General features: G+C 47.5%; 1 protein-coding gene across 12 annotated transcripts in view; it reads right to left on the bottom strand.

Annotated features, from left to right (window-relative positions):
• FARS2 (phenylalanyl-tRNA synthetase 2, mitochondrial) overlaps window positions 1-22,812 on the bottom strand; it is a 374,708-nt gene that overhangs the window by 115,377 nt on the left and 236,519 nt on the right. For all 12 annotated transcript variants that reach the window (XM_059937845.1, XM_059937846.1, XM_059937847.1 and 9 more), the window contains one exon: window positions 18,396-18,547. In XM_059937845.1, the coding sequence (XP_059793828.1) occupies window positions 18,396-18,547 (152 nt within the window). The remainder of the gene's footprint in view (window positions 1-18,395; window positions 18,548-22,812) is intronic.

The following is a 22,812-nucleotide window of genomic DNA, read 5'->3' as shown; positions in this document are numbered from 1 at the left end:
GCCCATTCTGGCTGTTTTAACTCTGCCTGCAAGCAGGTAAGGGGACCCTGGGCAGAACCCAGTTTTACACCAGAGGCAGAATGACTGTCATTCGCTGTTTCAGTGGTTGCTAATATTTATTAATGGGTGAAAGGTCTGCAGGATAATCTGAGAAGAATTTAAGCATCTTTGAAGGTGGGGAGGACATCTTATCCAAGTCAGACAGTTTTAGTGCAAAGACGTTCAGTGAAGCACTATTCTGTGCCTAAATATCACTGCTTCAGAATCCCAAGATCTGAGTCAACTAAGAGTTCATTGAGTCTATTTTCATTAAGATGACCTGAGTTTGTAGCCATTCCCATTTGTAAACATATTCAGAGAACGATCACTAAAATAAACCTGTCATTCATTTTAGCTTCTTTCAGTCCTTTTGCAGAGGGTAAAAATTTTAAAAACTATATTATTACCTACTGGGAGTAGGAATGCAGGTCATCATGTGAGCTAGCCATTGACGCTGAGTTTAAAACTGTTAGATCAAACCCTGGCGCGTCCAGGCTTTTCTCTGGGGAGAGCATCACCGGGCGAGAATGCTTCCAAGGGAATCACGTGGCTGAGCAGCCAAGATCACACGGGCAGACCTGCCGACATCCTTCTAGCTATTTGAGACAAGGGCTAAAAGGAACCGATATACACGACTGGCCCCTCTCAACGAAAGGAAGGGGCTGTGCTATGACCGTGGGCAGAGGGCTCCTGTCTTGCTGACAAATGGGGACAACCTTCCCTGCCCACCACTGCCCCGCCAGGCGACCGTCACCATAAAGAAGGTTTCCACTTCTCCGGGTGCTCGTGTTTTCATCATACTTTCCTCGTATGGTCTTAAGAGTTCGGGAACTTGTTCTCAGCCCGCAAGCACTTGGGGCCACAGACCTCCTGTCTCCTTGACAGAAACCGCGTGGTCCTCGCCTTCTCAATCACCCCGCTGCCACCTACTCGCCCCTCGCCTCCTCTCGCGTTTTCCTTTCACAGGTAGAATTGTTCCAAGTCTTTTACTCCCTTTCCCAGGCCCCTGTGTCTCTTCTTGGACTAATAAAGACCAGGTCCAACTACCGCGTAGGCTGGAGACTGTCTACCGAGCTGACAACTGGCCCCCGACCTCCTGGACACCAGGCGAGGTGGTCTAGTGGCCCAAACGCCTCCCTGCTGCCAGAGCGAACGCTTTCACGAGAGCCAGCTGGTTGCCTCACCTTTGTGTAGCAGGGCATCCTGCGGCCATCACCGCCGCTGCCCCAAAGAGCGGGAATGTGTTTACCAGGGGAAGAACGGATGTTGACATCCCCACCTGGAGCAGCCTCCATGCTTATGAAATAGCCCACAGCCTGGGCTGATTTCAGCACCTAGGTTAGATTTTTCCTTCTTATCTTCCTTTTCTGCCCCTCTGATCTCACATCTTGTTTCTAATCACAGCTCAGAGTGAAACATATGTAAGCGCTGTGGTAGCACCCATTGAATAGAAATCATTTTCAGAGGGAACGCTGTAACAAGGGGTTTTGATCAAAGCTGGATTATTATTTTGGTTCTTTGTCTCACCCACGTACATTTGCTCCCTCCTGGAAGAAAATTTTTGTGTGCATGAAGGTAGATCATAAGGGAGTTAAGAGTTTTTCTTAGAGTGGAGCTATTTATTTCCTTAATTAGCCTAAAATAAACATTTCTTGAAAAAGCCACTTTTTTTTACTGAAGCTCATGTTCTGAGCTCATAATGGCATCTTCTTCGATCCCATCTCTCTGGGATGAAGCCATGCTCAGGTCAAGATGCTCTGTGTTGCAGGGCCAGACCCCACCAGAGCCAGAGTGAATGTGCCCATCAAGGCTGCCGGGTGAGAGTATCACGAGGACACAGAGAGACTTCTGAAGACGTGAACTGGGCTGTGGAGGGTTGGATGTGTCTGGTGAGTTTACCACAGGCCCCATCCTTCTGTGCTGCCCTCCAGTACGCTGGCCTCAATGGCAAACACCCACCCAGCACAATGCATCCCAAAGCCAGCTTCCTTTGCGTTGTTTACAGCTGTGCAAATTACTCTCTCATCTCGTCCTGGAGAGCAGGCATCCAAGGTCAGACAGAAGGTGGAGAGAGTTGCGCGGGAGGAAGTTCTGTTTTTTTTTTTTTTGACATTTAAAAGAACCCTCTTCCATTCTTCTTCCAGAGGTGCTAGGTTAGATTCCACACACAGGGGCAAACACAGGATATATTACATCAACCCTCAGTTACTGCTTTAGATGGGGAAAGAATGATCTCAGACATTCCAAAAGGTTTTTAAAGAGAAAATATTTTTTTCAAAATAAAAGTTTTATCTTGGAGTAAACCATCAGTAGTCCTTACTCCGAACAATCAGAAAGCTTAAACAATGGACAAGTGACTTAAAAAGAAAGTCGTATCAGGGATTTACATGATTCAGGAGCACGCTATACATGGGATTGTCCTGGATCAATTATAGTTCAAGCTTAAGCCTGTGCTGTTCTACATTTATAGTTTTCTATGCAGGTGTCTAAAATACGTATTATATACATGCATGTTATAATCCATCCACACATATGCATTTATACACATACGTATGCATGTACTGATAGTATTAGCATAAGACTTTGGCTAAGAGACTTTTATTCATTTAATGGATATTTACTAAATGTCCGATCATTATGGTAAGCGCTGAGGATGACAGACCAAGAAGACAAGATTCCAGCCCTCGAGGGTCTAGTCTAGTGAGAGAGACGTGAAAATGCCAAGTGCAACACAGTGTTAGTGACAGACACGTCGGTACCATGCACACCAAAGATGAACAGCTCTCCTCAGAGGACAGGGGTATCACGAAAGGGTCGCTAAAGAAAGTCATCCTTGAGTTGCATCGTGGAGGTGTTTGCCTGGCAGCCTGTGTATTTGAACTCTGGTACCCGGTAACCCAGGCCTGGTGTGTGTGGTGACCCACAGATAACCATGGTGGATAGGCAAGCATCTTCTGTATTAGCTCCCTGGGTACCATCAGTCCTGCGTTTCATTCCCTGCCCTTGGCATCAAGGGAACAGAGCCTGGGAGTGTGCTGTCCTTAGACTGTTGACATGCAAAATACAAGGGACAGGTCAGTTGCAGAGACCTCTGTGGGACGGAGCTGCTGGCGTGCCTCCTGCTCGTGACTCTGTGACGACACACCACTGCGAGTAAGGGGAGCACCAGGGAGAAGAGTGGGGTTTTGAAAATAAGGACAATCTTTTGAAAGGGCTGTTTGCCCTCCTCACAGCGCTCCTCCTAACAGGAAGACGAGTCGGCCTGTCCCCAGCCGCTCTGGTCATGAAGGCTCTGCTGTTAGAAGCCTCTGCATGAAACCTCCGTTGTTAGTTACTATGTGAGCAAGCCAGGCCTCGGGTCTATTACAATGACCTAGAAAAATAAGATTCAGGTGTTTCATTCGATGTGGGGGGAGGGGTGGGAGACAGCCAATGCCCAGATTTGATTTGGTGGTTCTGCACGATCTGAAGCAAAGTGGGAGCTGCTGTGTCTTCTTTAAGTCTTGCCACGACCACTTAACAGCTGTGTGACCTCAGGCCAGTGACTTAGACTCTCTGAGCCTCAGTCCTCCCACTGTACCAGCATATAATACAGTAGCTCATACAGAACAGGTACTCCATAGTCCCTGCGTGTCTGCGTGTGCACGTGCACACGCGCACACACACACACACACCCCCTAATTAAATTGCCCACATAGGATTATAGGAAAAAGAGACTTGAAAGACACATACTCATGAAAAAGTTCAACATTACCTTGGGGATACAACCTTTAAAAACTTAGTCCAAGAGTGAAGCAGATAGCAGCAAAATGGAGCATGATTCAAAAAAAAAAAAGGATTATTCAAAACCCACCAGAGTATTTGAGAGGTGACTGTTGATTAGAGACACCTTCCCTTAGGGAAGTACGTGACCCCTGGGCACTCTGCTCAGAAGAAGAAGAAAGCAGGTGAGCCTTCGAAGACCTCCGTGTTCGAGCCAGACGCCCAGACCTGAAGCAGCAAATGGGCAGCTGCAGACACCGGTGTAGGGGCGCCCACCACGTCGGTAATGGTGAGTGACAGGCTGCTTCTCAAGGACCCTGCCTGTCAGTCAGTGAAATCTGCAAGTACACAGACACCTTCTCAAGGCCCTACACCTCAGGGGCCTCACGGGCACTGTTCTCACCGAACCGTTTGCAAATAAAGAACCAGATGTCTAGTAAAGAAGAGAGGAAGGTGGGTCTGATTCCCCAATTTACAAGACAATGTGGCCTTTCCCAGGCACCCCAGAGTTTCCTACTGGGCATTTATGCAAACGGTCTGATAAACTCTGAACCAGTTCACTCTACCTAAGGAAGAAGAATCAATCTACTTTTCATTCCTGAAAATCCCCAAAGATATTCTGAATACACCTGATGGGATTCCCAGATGAGCGCAAATCTTCAGGAGTTAAGTGCAGAGTACAAACATCGCAACATTTCATATGCAATTTCCAAATAATGACTGAGAACAGTATGGCTTCTGGTTACATTACATGATAACTGCCATGACAGGACATGACACACAGAGCACCAGGCACTGGGAATATGTCCGCGGCCACAAAGACGGCGGAAGGACACGTGTTAAAATTAAAAATTCAATCATTCTGCTTTAAAGAATATTTGGATGTACTTTTATGAACTTCATTTCATTTTAGACTTTACAATGCTGCTTTTAAGGTAGGGTTATGACACCAAGTTTTTAGGTGATGAACCAGTGGCTCGTCCAGATGAGAGAGAAGCTGGGTGAGACCACTGACAGTCCATCGACTGATGGCACAGGGACCCTAGAGAACCGTCTTGAGGAAGCAGGACTTTATCCTGCAGTGCACTGTGCTGCAGGCTGAGCCCCGTGCCCTCGGGGCTCCTGAATAAGTCTCGTGCTCAGGCCACAATGCTTTTTGTAAATTCGTGTAACAATGCTATTTTTAAAAGACATCTAATGGTCGATGTGCTTTGGAAATTATTTTACCATGAGACAGATTTTAAAACACCAGTAGATGATGGCAAAATAGTGTCATCTCCTAAGAATGACTGATCTCCCCCGTTTCATGGACACTGAGAGCAACTATTTGGTAATCACTCATACCATCAAATCAGCTGCTCACTGAATTCCAGATCAGAATACGGCTGTCCTGTGCAGGATCCCTGTGGAATTTAGACTCTACGGGGTAGACTTCTGGCCAGAATCAAAACCCTGAGAAACACAGACGCAGGGCCTGTCCAGAATGGAAGTCTCATGAGATAGCGCCCTGCAAACAGATGTGTTGGCTGCAAAGTCCAATTCTGTTGTTTCTTCCCATTTCCTCTACCAATAATATCAAACCCGCCTACATCCTAAAGCATTTACTGTGCTCAGAAAAAAAAAGTACACTGCAACCTTTTCTTAAGGTGTTAAAACAATTCCTTCTCAGATCTTAAACCCCATCACACTTTTTTTCTTTCAAAATATCCTCTACCTTCTTTTCTCCTCTTCCTATCCAAAACAATTAGACCTCAAGAAAGCGACTTTGTTGTTTATTATCATCAAGCAGCTGTACGCCTCTTCTGAGTATGCGCTTAACTATGGTAAACATAACATGCAAACCTTCTAGCTGGAAGCTTTGCTCTTCTTGGTGTGTAGTTAGTGCTTACATTCAATTACAATTAGTTTCTCCCAGAAGAAACTCACCCCTAGGATCTCATCACCACCACCAACAGTAGTTAATCCTGTATATGTAGGTGCCAGGCCCTGCAAAATAACCTTTAAGGTAGGTTCTAACCTTAATTCCATTGTAAAGACAAAGAAACTCAGAGAGAGAAAGCAACTTGCTCAAAGTCCCACGGCCACCAGGTGACAAAGCCAGGACCTGAACCTGGGGCAGCCTCCAGGGCCAGGGCACTGCTCCGTGAAGGCCCGCCATTCCCGAGTGACGACGTAGTCCATTCCTGCCAGGACTTGTTAAGAAATAAGACAGAATATGACAGAACCACATCATGTAGGCACTGCAGGCCAGCTGAGCTCCAGAAACCATGACCCAGTCTCAGGAGAGCAAGTAACGCTTGTGAAGACAGGCTCCCCTTACATCTGCTATGGGCTGTTTGGATCTATTTTTCCATAGAACACTCCCATGTGATACTTAACAGATAAAACTTCCGTATCTTTATTGGGGGAGAGGGTGAGAAACTGATTCTAAAAACATAATGCAAAGGCCCAACTGATAAACAAATATAAAGGTTTAGAATTATTGATACTGTTTCACTCAAACTAATGTTCAAGTTTGGTGATGATAAAGAACTAAAACCTCCTTCTGACTAAAATTAATAACCACTCAAGGCAGCATACCAACAGATCATAATAGCTATTTTTCACAGTTGCTTAGAAGTGTCAGCACAACTGAATGTAATTTTAATTAAACAAATTTGCAATTATGAGTACAACAACTGCCTTGCCATTTTTACATCACAGCATGAGCTAAAAGAAAAAAAAAATCCCTCTTGTATTGCAAGCAGGAAACCTAAGTAAAAGTATTATTTAAAATAGTTAAACAGGGACTTCCCTGGCGGTCCAGTGGTTAGGACTTTGCCTTCCAATGTAGGGGGTGCGGGTTCGGTCCCTGATCCGGGAGCTAAGATCCCACATGCCTCCTGGCAAAAAAAACAAAACATAAAACAGAAGCAATATTGTAACAAATTCAATAAAGACTTTAAAAATGGTCCACATCAAAAAAAAAAAAGAATAATCTGACATTAAAATTAAAATAAAATAGTTAAACAGTGTGATTACAATATATAAATGTGTAAATCGGGTCATATGTTACAGAGTCCAACTTCAACCGGCACCTGGTCCAGCCACTGGCCGGGCAAAGCTGCCCACAGGGGGATGTCCAGGCAGGGAGGGGGGTGCACACCAGGTGTGGAGCGTGAAGGAGGGGGCACCACTGTCCGGGGGCCCTGCTGAAATCTCTAAGACACGTTCGTTTCCTGAGAAACACTTGCTCTGCTTTGAAGGTTGGAGAGACCTTGAATTTTGGTTTCCTACTAACTATTAGGACTTTTCCACCTTGAATATCTCTATTGATCTCCTTTACTTAAACAATGCCAAGAATAGCTTCTATTCAGACTAGGCTTCTCAGGAGTTTGATCTGCTTAATATTGCCAGATACATTCCTGCATCAGACATGAGATAACATTATTTGGGATTCATATTTAAATAGGTTCTCTTGCAGGAGGAATCCTGAAACGGAGAAGTAAGTGCAATGTATAGGTATCCATTGATTTAATCTAGGTCAGAAAAATAACATTCTAAATATAATCAAGTCTTCTCTGTTTTCCTTGCAATATGTTCCTCACGCTGCTTTCCTCGCTTGCTTCCTCTCATTTCCGGAAGGCTGTTTTTGGGCTGAGAGGTGAGTGGAGGTCAGGTCTGACCTCTAGAACTGCGCCTGTGTTGGACTGTACGGCACTTCTGTCCCCCAGGGGGGCTGCAACCACCCCCAGCGGGTGAACAGACCCCTGCCACACAAAACCAATGGGAAGTATATGTGATATTAAGGACTCTTTCCTCCATGTGCCATTTTAAGAAATGCTGATCAAAGTATCGCTTAAATCCTAAATCCTATTCATATGTTTAGGTCCTAATTTTCAGGCCCCATCCTTTCCTGAATTGATACATCGGCTACACGCCCTGAATGAATCTAGTGAGGCTTGTGTTAAGTGGGCCGCCCCTGCGCTGCGGCGCTGGTCTCTAATCACCACATCGGTGCGCCCCCTGCTTTTCAGAGGGCCTGGAGGAGGTCCTCCAGCTGTCTTAGTCCGTCCTTTAAATGAACCATACAGGGAGGGAAAACAGAAACAGGTCAGGGACGGAAAAGTGAAACTTCCCGACAGCATCACTCCAAGTGAAAACTGCCAGACACACAGCTCTGAAGAGGCAGGTCTAGGTGGCAGAGTTGGGACATCTTGTTTGCTCCGTAATGCATCAACCCTCGGTGTATATCCATGAAATCAAGCATTCTCTAATTACTAACATTTGTGGAATAAATGTAAGTGAAGCCACAACGGGAGCAAAGGGGAAGAAATATGATTATCCAAAGTACTTTCTAGAACTGAACTTTCTAAAGGCCAACCCGTGTGGCCTTGGTGCCCGCTGGCTGGACCCCATCACCGCGCTCCGCCAGCTGGACGTCCTGGGTCACCCTGCTGAGCCCCTCCCTCGCTCTCTCTCTCTCTCCTATCCTCTAAGCCTTCTCTGGGGCTCTCTTCTCATCCACCTCTTCTCCTGTTCTAGAACTTTCTGGGGTCCCAGTCACACCCGGTGCTCCAACTCCCAAGGATGTATTCTAATCCTGGCCCCCCCCTCGGGGGCTCTTAGGTCAACTTTCCTGTGTGCCCCACCTCAAGCCAAGAAGCTCAAAGGAATCAAATAATCTCCACCAAAGACTGCTCCCCCCACCTGCTCCCTATGGCACCATCAACCTCCATCCTCCTAGTCACACAGGTCCAGGTCTTGGGAGCTGTATTTCCTTCTGCGCCCGTGCTCTCTCCCTGCAACAGCCCACCTTTCCCGGGGATCCTAACTCTTAAGTATCTCCCCCACCAGCCAGCTTCTTCCCACAAGGCTCCTGCCACCGTCTCGGCGAGAACGCATCTTCTCGCACTCAGACTGCACACGTGTGCTTCTACATCTTTTCCTTCGACCACCCTCACCCCTGGCCAACACGGTTGCCACAGGCAAGACAGATAATCCTTTGTAAACTGCAAATAGCTGAACCAGCTCAGTGACTCCCCACATGCTCGACCAGATAAGTCCACGTTTTTATAAAGGAATTCAAGGCCTTTACGATCGGACCCCTTGCAAGCTCGCGGTTCATCCTCACCCCCGTGTGCCTGCGCCAGCCACTCTGAACTCCTCTCCCATCTCTGTCTTCCTGTCTTTGCGCGAGCTGCCCGCTCGGCCTTGGCCCCTTCCATAGCTAAGTCCTGTTTGCCTCCAAGATTCAGCTGAACCATGATCTGTAAAAGCTTCTTGAGCATTTAAGGCAAAGTAAGGCGCTGCCCTTCTTTGAAATCTCGGTGGTGCATCGCTCATCCAAGGCCTCTGGCTGCACCCTGACTGCGAATATCTATCTGCACCGACCTCCTTTCAGACTGTGAGCGCCTTGAGGACAGGAGCTCATTTCTAAACACCGTTTCGGTATTTCCGGGTGATGAGTATCACAGATAGCACAGTGCCTCCCCCAGAGTAAGGGTGCAATGCATGTTCCCTGGAACGAGTGCGTCACACCAAGAGAACATTAATTTTAGCCACTCCAGCTCAGAGGAAAAGAACCATTTAAAACTCATACCGAATAGAGACATCTGGAGACCAAGGCCAGCTGCAGCTTATTTCCGTGCTGCTCCAAGTTCTCTGACAAGGAAGCTGATGGCTTCAGCCTGTTTCCTCTGCCTTCTTGCCCTCTTCCAGGGCCCAAAGCGACAGGAACTCATTTGGTCTCCAGGAATGGAAGGAAGCCCACGTCCCAAGAGCTTAAGGGACCGGGGAGTTGCACTGGCTTACAGAGTCTGAGGAAGGACTGCGGGAAGGGCCGGTGCAGCTGGGCCCCAGCCCAGGGCGGGACGGGGTACTCCGCCTCGCCAGCGTCTTCCCTCCACCTCCCGTCTCTACTCCGCCACTTCCTTCCCTCTCTCTCTGCTCACCTTGGGAAACGTGGCCAGAGATGGCTCCCAGGAAGATCACTTACAGCTTAAAAGCTCTCTTTGGTTTTCCACCCAAACAGGACCGAGAAGAGGCCCATTTGCCCAGCTTTGTTAGGTGCTCACCCCTGGACCAGTCAGCTGGGCCAAGGGGCAGAGACCTACCGGACCGGTGTGCAAGCTGCCCTATCAACGCTGCATACACGTGGGGGGAGGAAGCTGCTTCCAGAAAAGGACGCCAGGGTCCACTACTCCTGTGACTCTGGACAGGACAGCTTCGGTGCATATGGGTTTGGAAACTCCACTTTCAGGAGATCGAAAGCTTCTCTGCCTTCCCTGTGCAGAGCTTTTTTCTTCCTTTCATGTTACCTTCCTTCAAAAATTTTCCTCGCTCCTCATCTTGTGGCAAACAAACATACATATAAACACATTATAATTTGATTCCTTGAATTTCTATCCTGCCTTGTGATCTCCCCTCTTCCAATCAGAAAAGGGTTTTCTAGGTAACCATGGATAATTTGCATACTTCCAACACCCCCAGTATCCTGATCCTGGGAGCTCAGAGCTTTAAAATATATTTTATATAGGATACGACCAACCTTCTTAAAAACACCGTTTCCCCCTTTTCTTTCCTTCCTTTTCTCTATCTGAACATTTGGTCCAAACTGCACTATTTTTAAACCAGCCGTTTACTCAGAACCCAACTTACTGAAACCTAATTCCTGTTTCTACGTATCAGTCCTCACCCCACTTTTCTCTCCTGTAAGAAACCATCATAACTGATAGGAAAGAATTCCGGTCACTCGACCAGAAAATGTTACCAACTGGGGTGTCTTTTTGGTCTACATGGAAAGGGATGTCTGTTATATCCTGAGAAAACATGACCTAACGTATGAATTTTCTTTCTTTTTCTTCATCATTCATTCACTAAGATTTTTTAATTGAGTGTGGTTACTATGTTCTAAAACCCAAAGATAGTAGAAAGTTCAAGACCCAGTGCCTGACACTAATTCACAGTGCAAGGGTGGAAAAATGAATAAATGCGATGCAATATGGCAATTGCTAAAACAGAAGAATGTGTTAGAAATACTCATTCTACCATCACCACAGAATTTCAAAAACTACATCCTGGGTGCATGACTGGACAGATGATCTAGGAGAAATTACCATATTTAATGAAAGCTGGGGTAAGTGATTATTTATTCCAGTAAAATTCTGTGTAAATGTCTAGACCACGGCTGCCATCTCTTGTACAAATATTTCACCTGCTTAATTTTCATCACGAGTTAGTTTCCTCTCTCCTCATCTTACTACTGTCACTTTCTTTCAGGAGCAAGTGAAGGCTAAGAAAAGTGGCCACACCTGTCAAACACAGACCCCCCCCCCCCCCCAAACACTTCTGTGAGGTGTGCTTTCTCCTCTGAGAAACAGTACACACATGAGACATCTTACAAAATAGTTACGTAAGGCAACTGGCATTTTGCTGATTTTGTCCTCGTTTCTGAACAGCGCTCGCATGGAAAAGATGTTAGTGTAAACGAGACTTCGCCAGGTCCGACCTGGAATCCCCAGCCTTTGTTTGATGTGTTACCTGAAGGGAAAAGCCGAGGGGAGGACGTGCGGGAGGGGCCCTACGAGGCAGGTGGGAAGACGGGGCTCAGGCAGAGGTGACAAGCATGACCTGACTCAGCTGTGCACAAGCCTGGAACACACAGGACACCACGGGGGCGCCGAAGCTCAACAGCGTGCCTGCTGGGGAAGCGGCACGACCGGCGATGCCCGGCCGGAAACCCTGGGGACCTGATGAGGATCATCGCCACGTTCAGTGGAGTAGGGTTGTTGGTGAACACACACGAGACGCCCTCTGTGGCTTCCAGAAGACCCTGAGGGGGCTCTGCTGGAGACGGAGATCCGTGTGATCAGGTGGGTGGTGACCACCATGACATTGGAACAGAGGTTCCTTCGTTCACGTCCTCGGCGTCTGACTCGTCCTCTCACCGTCACGAGCAGCCCCACTGAGACGGGGATGCCCTCCTTGAACCACGTTGCCTTGAGGCGCCCTTCTCTCCTCGTGTAAATCTCATGGAACATTCCACCTTGCTCTTTCCTCACTAGACCCCGATCAAATTCCCACGATGATAACACCCTCCCTGGCCCCTAGCTACACTTGAATAAACAGACTACAGAGAAGCTATGGACTATTAAAACGAAACACAACAAGCACAGAAGGACGCTCCTGTAAGGACCTGCTGCTCTCCTGGGTTTTCTAACTTCACCGCTCCCCGTGTCCCCCCAACACCGGGTCTCAGATTCTGCCTCGTTCTGACTAGGAACCCGGTCCCAACTCTGAGGGGGAGACAAGCAGGAGCCCTGGGCCAGCAGCTCCCAGCAGACCATCCAGGCTGTCCTGCCGGTGACCGTGCCTCAAGGCCCGGGGCTCGCACCCCAGGAAGTGGCCCCCACGGTCCTCCGAGACAGCCTGAGCCGGGCTCCACTCCACTGGCGGCTGGACGGCTGCCGCGAGGCCTGGCTCCTCTGGGACGGCCGGTCTGCCCCGCCTCACACCTCCCGTGCTACTGCCTGCTTGGCCCTCTACCAAGTCCCTAAGGACAGGCACCCTAGACGGTGGGTACCACTGGGCCCACCTGTGTACATCGCTGGTCCTTCCCCCTGGAGGGACCCCTCATCCCACACGGGGCCGCCCCGTGCCTTCTTCGGTACACCTCCTGGATGCTGCTTGAGCCTCAGCTTGACCAAGTTAAGGAAAATAAGTCGCCCAGGAGACACTGGGGCGGCTGCACGGTGCTGCCCCCGCCCGCTCGCAGTGTGAGTCGCGGCCCCGGACCGCGTGATGCTGGAGCCCAGAGGCGCTGGTGGCAGAGAAGGCTTGATTCTTGCTCAGGACACCAGCCAGGTGAGGCCCAGGGCCACCAGGGCACCTCTGCTGCTCAGAGCCCTGAAGATTTGAAGACTGTCCCAAACAGGCCTCACCTGTATGCCCCTGAGACATCCTTACACAGGCAGGCCCACCTGCAGAGACTCGGCCCCCGACTCTCTAACGAGCACAGCTGTGTGGCGATGCTAATGTGCGCTTCTGAGGCCGCACGGCGTCGGCCGGATTCGGATTCGTGCGGCTCTTGGTCGCTAGGACAACACGACTAACTCTGAGGGCCGCAGTACACTCGGGGCCAAGCCTCCGCGGGCTGTGCAGAATGAGGTGACAGGCACGGGGACAGACGGTGAGGGAGGGCGGGCGAGGGCTGACTCCCATGGCTGTCTCTGGGCGTACATTGGGGTGGCAGCCCGTGGAAAGAAGTGACCCTGCGAACTGGGTTAAAAACTCTGAAGACCCAAAATGATTGAAAGCCTCTCTCATAATTGCCCCAAATGGTGGGCTCCCTATCCCATTTCTGCCAGCAGATCGGAGACGTCCCGTCCCCGCGCAACTGCCCTCGGTGCTCGTCCTCACTTGCTTCTCTCTGATCAGCCCCGTGAGGGCGGACAGGCCACCATCAAGGGGCGTGAGGTTCCCTCACCTGGCATCTTGGAAAGAGGGCGTGCAGTCTCCACACTACAAAAAGGGACACAGGATGCCAAGCGGAGACACGGCCAGAGGACGCCCTGAAAACTGCTCACTGCACGTTCAAGAGGAAAGAGTGGCTTCCTGGTTAGTTTCCACAGAGGTGTGCAGTGACACAGCAGGTCACTGAGGACGCAGTTCACCGGGCGCCTGGCCTCTGGCCCAGCCTCGCCAGCATCAAGCAGGTGCTCGGCTCCCTCCCTCCCTCCTCTGTGCAGACCTGCTCCTCTGGGGCCTGGGCAGCCTGCGGGTAATCCCGAAGAATCCTTCCACAAATGGCGAGGTCCCGGGGGACAAGGCAGGACAGGGAGTTTGGGGACTGAACTAATTGTTTCAATGCATCTCATGCTGGTGGCCAGCACGGCTGCTCTGTGATCACAATAAAGCGCACGCCTCGTGGGCTGCTTTAAAAAGAAGGCTTGGGGGAGGAGCGTAGGGACGGGATCGGGAAAAAGAAATATCAGGCCAAAAATAGTCTTCTTAGAACTGCCTTCTGGGCTGTCTGAACCACAACAATAGAAGTTCTGATACTCATGCCACCAGGCTTGCGATAAAAATGAAGGAAGAGCAAGGAGACAGGAGAGTTCTAATGCCGTCTCCTTGGTACTGCACACTGTCAGTTTCAAGGGGACACAATTTCTGACGAGCTCTCCCAAGATTCACTGGAGTTGGCTTCTCATTGCTGGCCAACCTTTTAGTTCCAATAAGTGCACTTACTCGGCTCTGTCTAAAGAAACAAGACCAGAGATGCAGACCAGAGACGTCAGTCCACCTGCCACTGCCCGTAGCACTTTCCCAACATACAACCCAGAGAATGGTCCTGTGGACTACAGAGCCCTGCTGGCCGGCGTCTATGCCACTGCACAAAGTATTTTTATTTTGTTCTGATTAAAAATTTACTCCTCAAGTTGCAGGAAGACCAGGCACCGTTTCAGATGACAGCGTTGCGTGAAGTCTCATTCTCTTCCCTCTAGTATCAGAGCTTCCCCATCATATGTACTGACTGCCAAACCCCAGCTGACTCGCTCTACTGAGGTCATTCTTTATTTTAAAAAAACAGCACAGGTTGACCGTGAAAGTTACTGATTTACAGTCTAACACCCAGCAACTTTTTTAGAACTCTGTGCGATTTTCAAAGCATTCACATAGATAGGCCCATCTTATGTTTGCGGCTGCCACTTCAAGACAACATTCGTGCTCATCTAAGTTGGTAGGTGGGGACGCTGAGGCTCAGGGAGTCCCTGTACCAGACATCTAGGATGTGAGGGGTCAGGAATCAAGGCTTCTGAGTCTGAACACTGAGCTCTTTCCATCAGACTACACCGCCTCCCCCTCCAATGCCATAAGGCATTCCTAGTCATCTAATAAAAGCTCCTCCAAGGAATGAAGGAGGATTATTAAGTATCCACCAAGCATCAGGCAGTGAGCCTCCTTCCGCTAATATAAACCCTGAGGGAGGGTGGAGGGAGCTACTGTGCCCTCAGCCCCCAAGGTGTGTCCCTCAAGTGGGACAGCCTGGAGAAGTTTAAGAGCAAATGAAGAGTAAAAGACATGACTGGGCCAGCAGGCAGGAGCCGGTACCGAGCCCCACGCGGGGAGGAGGAAGGCAGTGCGCCCGTGTTTGTTCTGAGAACTGCCCAGTGAACCCTTCTGGCTGAAGATGCTCGGCCTCTGGCTTCGTGTCCAGAAAGCGGGGCCGGGCGGTTTACGGCGGCCCCGACTAGACCAACAACGGGCTCTTGAACCAACAGTGGCTTGTCCACAGCCTGCCCAGACCTCAGGAAGCAGCCTGGCGCAAAGGGCTCTGCCCAACAAGGGGGATGACGGTTTGCTCAGTTAATTAGGCTGCTTCCTCCCAGAACTGGTACTGGGACAATGGAGGGGATGGGCCAGAAAAGACTTTGGCCAAGGCAGCAAGGGGCGGAGACGTGAATGTGTGTGTAACTTGGGGAGGGGGGTGGCGGAGGGGACGGAGGACGCAGACGCTGGCCAGGAGGGGCGAGGACAGGGACAGAGCCAGGGGCCCAGATGCAGAAGGTCTCTGGTCTCAGACCTGCCTCGGTTCTGAGTAGCTTTCCAGCCCTCACTCAGGTGTATCCTAAATAAATCCCCTCTGTCCTGAAAAGGCCACCATGAGGGACTCTGTCCTGGCAACAAAACAGCCTAACAACCCAGAGTTGTTTTTACAGAAACTGAACGTTTCCACTAAAGAGCGCTGAGTCACAATCACAATCAGGACTGGGGACGTGTCATTCACAAGGTGTCAGAGAGGAGACAGACACACAGGGCCGGCTATCCTGGCTCCTGGGTAACTCTCCCCAGACCGATGGCCTCTTCCCTCTGAATCTACAGCCCTAGACACGGGCCTCTCATTTCAAGTCGATGAAAGTTACTGAGCATCAGTTATGTGCAAGAGAGCAGGCAGGTCTTGATTAGGTTTAACCAAGCTTATTGTACCTTATGCTTTTTATTGCTGAGTTCATTTCTCCTATGTTATTTGGCTCCATAAGAACTGGGATCTTGCCTTGTGCCCCCAGTGAAGCCAACGTTTCCTATAACACAGGCACTCAAGAATCAGTGGGTAAATTTGTTTATGGCCTGCCCCTTGTATTTACCACCTGGCCTTCAACAGAAAAAGTCTGCCACCCCCTGCCCTAGATATTTCCTGAGCGTCAGTACGCAGTGCGCCACCATTACGAAATAATGTATTATTTTCCTCAAGTGTGTCCTTTTCCTCAGGGCTGTAAGAGCAAGGTTGACCTTTGGTTGTCCATAATGAAGATCTGAAAAATAGTGGCTTAAACAAGATACTTCTCTCTCTTGTGAAAGTCTACGACTGAATCGACTCCCCAGTGTCAGAGACCCAGGCAACTTCTGTGCTGCTGTTCCCCACACACAGCTTCCACTGCCAAGGTGACACCATGGTCCAGAATGGCTGCCAAGGTACCAGCCGTTACATCCACATCCAGGTAGAAGAAAGGTAAAGGACAGCCTCAACCCAGTTTTTAAAGAAACTTCTGGAAATGCCACTAAAAACTTCTACTTCTAAATCACTGGCTAAACTCAGCTACATAGATACACTTTTTTGTAGAGGAAGCTCTGAAGTGTAGACTTTTAGTTGGCTAGGTTGGTTAGATAAAAATCAAAGTTATGTATTTTTATAACGGGCGGTGGGATGTTGAGAGATAACTAGGAATCTCTGCCACAGGAACCTTACTGCCATCCTAGCCCCTTAGTAAGACAGTACAGGCGCTGGGCAGGTTCTCCACTGTGCCAGGGCCCCGGGCTACCCCATAGAGTCTATTTTCTGTAAAGTTAGCAGACAGATATCATCTGCAAGCTCCAAAATATATTTAAAATCTGCCAAAGCAGCTGAAACCAAGTAAAAGCCAAATGGGAGGAAGTGAAGAGAAGGAACAGATAGGCAGATCTCAGAAAAAACCAGCATAAATACTTCCTCAGAGCCAATGGTTCCAGTTTAAAGTGCAAAGTCTACATCACCAACAAGGGTCAAAACTGGGGTAAACAAAGGTAAATCTGTGTGTAACAAGTGCAGATTTGGGGCAGGAGGCAGACCTACACAAAGAACCTAAGAGAGGAATGAGCCATATTTAAAGAGAGGTTGGTTTTTGGCAGTGGAGGGGAAAAAACGCCTTACAGTTGTGAAAACAGCAGTCCTGAATGACGGCCTTAGCCCCTCCCACCATGCCAGCCCCACCTCAGCCCTCAACCTGTGCAAAGAGCTGGTTCCGAAAATCCAATGCATTCAAATACGAGTGACAAAAAGGCAATCACACGCACACCGCTGATGCATCAACCAAAATATAGAAAAAAAGGTAAGAAAAATGGCAGAAAAACTTACTGACGGGGAAGTCACAGAAAAATGTTGCCTTTGGAGCACATGAAACTTCGGGCCAAATATTTTGCAGTGAATTTTAAAAACCAAACGAAGCAATTTGTTTAAGAAGGAAAAATCACAAAGCAGAAATGACTCCAGGAAGAGACAGGAAGAAAACAGGGAGAATTGAAATGCGAGCTTGAAGAACTCAGAAAAGGAGGGGAAACAAAGTAACTGAAGATGGAAATGGAGTGTGGGCAAGAAGAGACCACAGAAGACCCGGGGCGGGGAGGTGGGCAGAGAGGGTAACGATGGGGAAGCACCCAAAAGGAAGTGGCGGAAGAGAGTGTTTTAAAACATTAGAGAGAAAACAGCAGCAGGCAGAGGAGTCAGATACAGAGGGGTGGGGCACGCATGTCTGGGTCCCCAAGGGAGGGGTCAGAAGAGATCCTTACGGATATGATTCAAGAAAACTTCCCTAAGACCCAGGCGGAGCCAAATCTGATCAGAGAGAGACAAGGATTTACACACCAGGGAGAGCAGGTCAACACTGAGAGGGATCCTGCTACGGTTATTAAACTTTAAAGGTAAAGAATCTTTTAGGAAGAAGAGGAAAACAATCAAGCCCTGCCTCAGATTTCTTTAAATCAAGTTAAACTTGAGAAGATAACTGAGCAACACTTACAAGACCCTCACCAAAAAATGGGCGAGCCAAGGATTTTATAACCAGCCAAGCTGTCATCTAAGTATAAACAGAGAAACACGCAAGAGCTCAGGGGATATCGTTTCCCCGAGTCCTTGAGCACACTTCTAGATTCACATTTAACTCCTGGAACGTAATACAGGTCTTGGCGTGTGCTAAGCGCTTAATAAATATTCAGTGAGAGACTAACAAAACAGCTTTTTCTCCACAAACTGCTCTTTCTGCCTCATTTCCTTGGTACTTGGAATGTGATATGGTAAGAGATCACTTCCCAAAACAATACCAAAAAGCTCCAAAATATTTAAAACCTTCTGTTTCATATCCTTTGTCTACTAAGGCAGGAAAGATTAAAAATGTATTTTAGAAAGATTTTCAGAAAGTACTGATATAAAAGAGTTTTCCGGTATGCTGAATATTCACTATAAATTCAGAATACATTTGTCTCTTATGCAATAGGTTGCAGCAAAATTTTTTTACATACTTCCACATGCCATTTGCCACATGGAAATAAAAAAGGAGAAACTCAGAAAGTTTCTTACTTACTTTGGATGTTCAAACTTGTCTATAAGATCAACTTTTTCCACCAGGTCTCCTCCAATTGTTCGGACTAAGTCATAGAAATCGTTCTCTGTGTAATTCTCGGGAGGTAACCAGAATGAGATGTCATTGATCACAGCAGGGTATTTGCTGAGAGGCTAACAAAATGAGAGAAGAAAAAAGAGATTGATTTGTTAGTTGGATGACAACGTTTAAGTTTTTCATGGCAGTTTCACGTGGGCTAGTTAGAAAATGATGGCAAGACACTATTTCAGCACTTGAATTTTCAGGAACAAAATGAACTTAAAAGATAAGTCAATATTCAAAATTAGCAAATTCCATTATGAATATTATAGATTCTTATCACTCTCATGTGTAACATTACCATATATTATACTCACATTGCCATTAATGTTCAATTTAGTATAAAGCAATTTGAATATATCACATCTCAGTTTTTTTCCATTTGAATACTAGAGGAGAAAAGTTCACATTTAATTACAAGCAATTCATTAACTTCTGTGATACTTTCAGGAAGCCGTTTTAATAGAGAAATAAGTAAGGGCTTGTCAAAATTGATATTTCAATTAGTAATGTCATTATTTGTTAGTATTTCTAATTATTAAGGGAGTACTTCTAATTATTAATTATATAGGGGGTTATTTTTCAAATTATGCTTCTAAGGATGTGATAGACACAAAGGTAGCCATTCCCCCATTTTATCCCACTTTTTCCAGTTTATTAGGGCTCACTAACTAGATCATTATATTAGATACATATTTAAAATTAGATATTTTTAGAAGTTACCACATTTGTTTACATGGCTTAAACATGTACATCACAAATACATATTTATATATTACATACACACACATATATACAGATAGCTGTGATGTTATGTAAGTCTGTAAGTTACCACCACAATAAAAAGTGTTTCATTAAACGTTTCATTATATAACTATGAAATCCATACAACTAAGGAAATATCTGCCAATCTGTTAGGAGAACAAGTTTATAAACTGATTTACACCAAGCCTGATATCACTGTAAACCCCCTGGTGAATCACTGATTAGAAAAATATAAAACTTTTTAAATGGCAAAACCTCTGAAGAACCAAGTACTCAAACATAAATGATTATTCAACTTGAAATATCAATAAAGTTGTCAAAAGCATCGGTTCAGAACACACATTTCAAACGAACATAATAAAGCTACCACCCAGGTGCTCCTGACAAAGCACCACAGCTCCTGAAAAACACCCTGTTTTCTTGGAGTCAAGATGCTGTGATAAATAATACGCGGGTTAATGTAACATTGCGAGATGGTGGCAGTTGGGTGGTTACACAGCGCTTTTCCTTTTCCACTTAAGGAGCGTGGAAATTCAGGGGTATTCGATAAGAGGCAGGGGTTGCCAAGAATTAGCATGAAGTCGCCTCTTCGATGACAGACACGGGAGGAGAGACCCGACTGGGCACTGGTGTCAGGAACCCGATAACAGCGTCAACGTGATGGCGCAGTCAGCCAGAGCACAGGCCCCAAGACGTTAAAAAATACATGGTATGTGTTACGGTAAATACATAAAAACCAAGGAGAAAAACCCAGACCATTGCACTGCAAACCTAGTTCAAGCTAACAAGTGGGAACAAGTTTAAAGTAATGGTGGCTGGTTCCTTGCGAACTTGCAAGCAGGGTCGAACCGGAGGCCTTTCACAGCTCCTGAAACTTCCCCTCTCTCCCTTCTCTTCTTGCACGTGAATATCTTTTCATCGTTTTTTTTTTTTCCAATGAAAGCATGTGGGACGCAAACTCTCAGAACTGACACGGCTGAAACCCCCGCTCGTGAATCAGCCGGCAAAGCACAAAATTGTAGGTTTACTGTTGTCTCCCCTCAGCGCTTGGAAAATACTTCTCTGTACCCGTTAGCAATGACGACAAGTCTGCTGTCGGTCAGAGCTGCTTCTGCGCAGGGAATCTGTCATTTCTCCCCGGCAGCGTGGAAGGGCTTCACCTTTATCCCGGCGGTTCTGATGAGGCCGGGCCTGCATTTATCTTGGGGTATTCTGCCCGGGACTCAGCGGGTGCTTTCACTCAGAGGGTTCATGTACTCATCCAAGTCGGAAAATTCCAGCCACGACTTCTCTGTCCTCTTCTTCTAGGACCGCAATTCTCCATATTGTGGGGTTTCTCAATCTATCTTCCATTTCTCTTACCTGATTGATTTTCGGGTTTTAATCTTTACATATTTGTGCTCTATTCTGGGTGAATTCTTCAGTAACAGCTTCTTATTTACTAATTCTCCCTTCAGCTGAGTCTAGTCTCATCTGTTTTTTTTTTTTCTTCTCTATTTCAGTGAATCTATTACTCATTTCTGATATTTCTAATTGTTTTTTTCCATATCTACCTATACTTCATTTTTGCCTGTTTTTGCCTCTTATTCAGAATTTCCTGTTCTTCTCCTTGTTTTTATGGTTATTATTCCTCCATTAATCTCTTTGAGGACATTAGGCATTTTTTTTTTTTTTTTAAAGAATGCCTCTTGCTTTTACTTTACTCTCCAGTGACTCAGATTCTGAGTGTGAATTTGGTTGGCTGACACGCTCAGGTCAGAGTTCTTCACGTGGTTTGGGGTGTGTGTCTGCAGGCCCGTCTGGGATGGGAATAGCTGCAGTGTTCTCTCACTCACCACCCCTCCTTGGTCAGAGGTTTTTGTGGTCCCTCCCTCCCCTTGTGCTCCTGGCCCAGATCTAGTTGGTGGTGGCATCTGGGTTCCTGCCCGATGGTGACAGGGCCGATGATGCCATAGCGGTGACTCATCTCAGTTCCTGATGAAGAGGCCAACTCTCTTCCTGGGCTCACAGCTCCTATGAGCTAGAGGTCACAGCAGGCAGCAGTTTGCAGCAGTGGTGGCTGCCCCCTTCTAGAGGAGGGGACCGCCTGCCCCTACTTCCCAGCAGAGATCATGCTCTGGACCAGCACATCCTGACTCCCCACCGGAGCCAATCACTGTTTCCCCTGCCTAGGAACCTGCAGCCCGCAGCATCTTCGGCCTCACTCTCTGCTCTGTCTTTGTGTTTGTCTCTTGTGCGTGGATAAATATCTTTTCAGGGGAAAGAGGGGAAGGCATGGTTCTGACTTTTTCATGTTCTCTTTTTATGTATCATGGCTGTGTGTTCGGAGACGGTAAAGAGCAGCTTACAAAGCAACAACGAGGGCTTCCCTGGTGGCGCAGTGGTTGAGAATCTGCCTGCCAATGCAGGGGACATGGGTTCGAGCTCTGGTCTGGGAAGATCCCACATGCCGCGGAGCAACTAGGCCTGTGAGTGACAACTACTGAGCCTGCGCGTCACAACTACTGAGCCTGAGCGTCTGGAGCCTGTGCTCCGCAACAAGAGAGGCCGCGACAGTGAGAGGCCCGCGCACCGCGATGAAGAGTGGCCCCCGCTTGCCGCAACTAGAGAAAGCCCTCGCACAGAAACGAAGACCCAACACAGCCAAAAATAAATATAAAAATAAATTAAAAAAAAAAAAAAGCAACAACGACCTGACTCTAAATTTCCTTACACAATGGTTCTTAACTTCATGGGGGAGGGACACAGATGTCTCTGAGAATATGATGAAAGATTCAAATTCTTGTTCCAGAAAAGTACATACTTTCACAAACACTGATTTTTCCATAGAACATCTGGGATTCACAAACCCAGTAAAAGTCATTCAAGGAGTCAGAATAAGGACTCCCCCCCGTCCTTGACCCATATTCAAAATTGCGTCATGAGTTCAAATACAGACAATTGAGATTATGGTACTAAGAGAGTTAAAAATATCAGAATCATTCTTTACTAACATAATAAATACATGTATGTGTGTCTACTTTATATGCATACATAGAAAGGATGTATATTTTATGATAATAAAAAGCATACATGAAGGCATCATCGTTTGTCTTACGGTAGCTACTTGAAATGCAGTCATATTTATATAATAAATTTAAAACTCTGCTTTTTATGGGCTGGACTAAGAAAGCCCTTACTGCCGCCGCCTGGGACAACGCTGAAGGGCCATCCTCGTTTCAGAGCTCCCGGGGGTTGGCCGAGGCCTCTGCTGTCAATGCCTCACAGCCCAGCCTCCCCTCCCCCTCTGTCTAATCCTGCTCCCTCCCTCCCCTCTCCATAGGTGTGGACACTGACAGCACCCGGTTAGAAGCTTCCAGAAGGCTAACCTCTGTCTGAGAGTCTGCTCTCTGGGGAACCTAACCTGTGACTCCAAGACGGAAGCAAAATGTCAGCAACCAGTTGACGAAAGAATTTAGTACATCCAGGGGGAGAGCAAGCCTCAAGGATCATGTGCTCAGAGCGAGGCCGATCTGGACGAGCACAGGGGTCCCGCTCACCAGCTGTGTGACATGGTGCATGCAGCCTCGCCTGG

The sequence above is a fragment of the Balaenoptera ricei genome, chromosome 11 (genome assembly GCF_028023285.1).
Source record: "Balaenoptera ricei isolate mBalRic1 chromosome 11, mBalRic1.hap2, whole genome shotgun sequence".
Lineage (NCBI taxonomy): Eukaryota > Metazoa > Chordata > Mammalia > Artiodactyla > Balaenopteridae > Balaenoptera > Balaenoptera ricei.
Note: the sequence above shows the minus strand (reverse complement) of the source record. Positions and strands in the feature narration are given on the sequence as shown.